This window comes from Amphimedon queenslandica, unplaced genomic scaffold, assembly GCF_000090795.2.
Source record: "Amphimedon queenslandica unplaced genomic scaffold, v1.1 AMPQUscaffold_13448, whole genome shotgun sequence".
NCBI classification, from domain to species: domain Eukaryota; kingdom Metazoa; phylum Porifera; class Demospongiae; order Haplosclerida; family Niphatidae; genus Amphimedon; species Amphimedon queenslandica.
In genome coordinates this window covers 93,005-96,317 of record NW_003546316.1, presented here as the reverse complement: position 1 = coordinate 96,317, position 3,313 = coordinate 93,005, and the positions used below count along the sequence as shown (strand labels likewise).

At 35.0% G+C, this 3,313-nt stretch overlaps 2 protein-coding genes across 2 annotated transcripts; both read left to right on the top strand.

Annotated features, from left to right (window-relative positions):
* The first annotated feature begins 467 nt into the window (after window positions 1-467).
* Window positions 468-1,748, top strand: LOC109581298 (gamma-aminobutyric acid type B receptor subunit 1-like). Its single transcript, XM_019995307.1, has one exon. It carries the CDS (start codon window positions 468-470, stop codon window positions 1,707-1,709), a length of 1,242 nt encoding a protein of 413 aa, XP_019850866.1. The 3' UTR covers window positions 1,710-1,748.
* Window positions 1,749-2,253: 505 nt separating this feature from the next.
* On the top strand, window positions 2,254-3,312 carry LOC109581297 (gamma-aminobutyric acid type B receptor subunit 1-like; the record flags this gene model as incomplete). The annotated part of the gene is made up of 1 exon (XM_019995306.1): window positions 2,254-3,312. A coding segment is annotated over exon 1 (1,059 nt), but the record flags the coding sequence as incomplete, so codon positions are not given.
* Window position 3,313: the final 1 nt, after the last annotated feature.

Here is a 3,313-nt window from a genome sequence, read left to right as displayed (position 1 = left end):
GATCATTGTGACATTATTTTAATCAGGATGTCAATAATTAATTTTCATGTTTAATAACTTTCTCTTAAAATGTAAACAAATAAATATAAACTTTTAACAATGTACTCAAGAATAATATGCAAATGAAATTTAATGCAAAAAATAGTCATCAGGCCAAGCGAGACCAATGCTAAATTGACTACCTTATTAGTCTTTGTAAATGTTGACAAACACAGTGATAAGATAACGATGATGATCATGACCAATGACCGACGATGTCTTCTTGTCTTCTGTCCTTCTTGGCTACAAATGGCAGCGACAATTTAAAACAATGTTTGCATTTTGTCAGTAAAAACTAGCTACCATGTTTGCATAAAGTTAGTAAAACCCACACAACTTAAGCAAAGCAACTATTCCTGCAATCTAGTAGCTTTTTCCTGTTGTACTCTTATTATAGTAAGTTATGTCAAGGAAAAGGCAATTAATTCATGCATAGTCTGGCCCATGATGTAGGAGATGTACTGTATGCTGGTTTACTGTATGATCAAGTATGGGCTCTAGCCCTTGCTATTAATAATGCTATTGAACTATACAACATATCAATGGAGGACTATAGCTATGATCAATATGAGGTCACCGATAAAATAGAAGAATCGTTAAGTCAGGTTAGTTTCAGAGGTGCTACTGGACACATTATGTTCTCAAGGAGAAGAGAAGTATCAACACCAATTAATATATATCAGGTAAATTCGTACGCTTCTGAACCTCATGTACCAATTGGATATTATGATTCATACCATAAAACAATAAATATAACTACTAACAATCTTCCAACTGATGAAATCAGTACAGTAGTTATCTCGATACCAAGTGATGTTGCCATTGGACTGTATGTAGCTGTACTGTCAGTAGCAATTATTGTTACCATCATATTGATATGTCTACTGTATCACAGATCTAAGCCACCAGTAAAAGCAACGAGTCCATTTGTAAGTCTCTTGATATTTTTGGGTTGTTACCTGGCCTTATTGAATGACTTGATGAGAATTACTTATGCATCATTTCCTCATGTTATATCCGATATCCTTTTTGTAGTATTTTGCAATGTTAGCTTACCCATATTCTTCAACGGGTGTACTTTTATTTTCTTCACTTTGCTCATTAAGCTAATGCGGGTCAGAAAAATATTCTATAACAAAAAACTAAGCAAGTATCTTAGCCCTTTCTGGAGCAATAAAGTCATTGCGATGGTTGTCATAATGATGACAGTATTTCCTAACTTGGTCATATTATCATGGATGATTCTGGATCCGTATAGAAAAAAATCAATAATAACAAATAACACAGATGGGCCACTACTGTATAACGAAAAGGTCAATATATGTAAAAGTTCCAGGCTTGAATTCTTGTTTATTTTTATTTTTCTCTATCTATTCATCATATTTGTAATTACTATCATCACTTCTTCTCGTACAAGAAAGATAAAGCATAAAGATTTCAAGGACACAAAGAAAGTAAATGCTTTTATATACTTGTATGTTCTAACTTTTACATTTATGGCTTGCTTAATTGCATTCTTTGATTTAATGGATATGCCGATCATTGCACATTATTTTGCCATATCATTTTCATTGATCATTGTGTGTGAGTGTGTCTTTATTCTGTTTCTTCCTAAACTTATCAGCTTATTATTTAATAATGAGCAAAGTGATGTTGTTAATTTTTTGTAATCAATTCTTTGTTAAAAGATCATTGTGACATTATTTTAATCAGGATGTCAATAATTAATTTTCATGTTTAATAACTTTCTCTTAAAATGTAAACAAATAAATATAAACTTTTAACAATGTACTCAAGAATAATATGCAAATGAAATTTAATGCAAAAAATAGTCATCAGGCCAAGCGAGACCAATGCTAAATTGACTACCTTATTAGTCTTTGTAAATGTTGACAAACACAGTGATAAGATAACGATGATGATCATGACCAATGACCGACGATGTCTTCTTGTCTTCTGTCCTTCTTGGCTACAAATGGCAGCGACAATTTAAAACAATGTTTGCATTTTGTCAGTAAAAACTAGCTACCATGTTTGCATAAAGTTAGTAAAACCCACACATCTTAAGCAAAGCAGCTACTCTTGCACTCTAGTAGTAGTAGCTGCTTCCTCTTGTACTCTTATAGTAAAGTTACGTGAAGGAAAAGGCAATTAATTCATGCATAGCAGAGCAATTTATGGTACATAGTTCACTGTGATCACCAGATTATATAGATGTGTCAAATTCATACTCCAATAGAAGCAATATTGTCTGACCACCAACGCCAGTCGTGGAAAAGCTCTCCTCTCATTACCATGTCTACTTTTCATCACCTCCGGCTTTTCGTACTTCTAATCTCAGCAGTTTTGAGGAGTGAGTCACAGAAGATTTACAGCGGAGAAAGGGTCGTCCGTTTTCTTGCCCTCGTTCAATGGAGGGATGAGTTTAACAGGACTCATTCTGGCTGGGACACTGGCCCTGATATGCTAGCTGCTGGTCGTGTTGCTGTACAAGAGATTAACAACAGAACTGACATACTAACAAATTATACTTTAGAAATGATAGAGGGAAGACATGAGGCATGTGGGCTGACAGAGGCTAATTTAGGGATTAAGGAACTGGCCAGTAAAGGAATTGGCAGGGAAAATGGAAGTGTTGTTGCTGTTTTGGGATTATTCTGTTCAACTAGTGCACAGCATATAGCACCAGTCGCTGGTAGGGCTGGTCTCATACAACTATCCGCAGCCAATTCTCCATTGTTTTCAAGGGATTTAGAAAAGTTTCCTCATCTCTGGAGGATACTAGTTTCAGCTAAAGCATACACTGACATGATGCTATCATTAATGAGGCACTTTGGATGGGAAAAAGTGGGTTTATTTCAAGATCTGAACACGCTATTTCATTCTGGTATAGCGGAGTCATTCATTGATCTCATTAATAAAACAAATGATAAGTATACTATCACTTATCATGGTGGCATCTTACACACTAGAGAAGAATTAATAGACACTGCACTGGAGAATATCAAAACCACAGGAACCAGAATAGTCTTCCTACAAACCACTGGACCACAGACAGCAAAGTTCCTGTGTGCAGCTGCAAATAAAAATATGGTTTATCCTAACTATCTCTGGATTATAACCGATTTCTTCTTGACTGGACTCATTGGAGAATTAAAAGGATTGAGTAACTGTAACGAGGAGTTGCTACGTAAAGGTATCAATGGGTCTTTGATTGGGTTTTTTGATCTTCAAGACACTGAAGCTGTATTCACTAATGCTTCTGGTTTCAATA

Bases quoted from the DNA above. Each gene is read 5' to 3' on its own strand.
- LOC109581298 (XM_019995307.1), top strand. From the start codon at position 468: ATGCATAGTCTGGCCCATGATGTAGGAGATGTACTGTATGCTGGTTTA.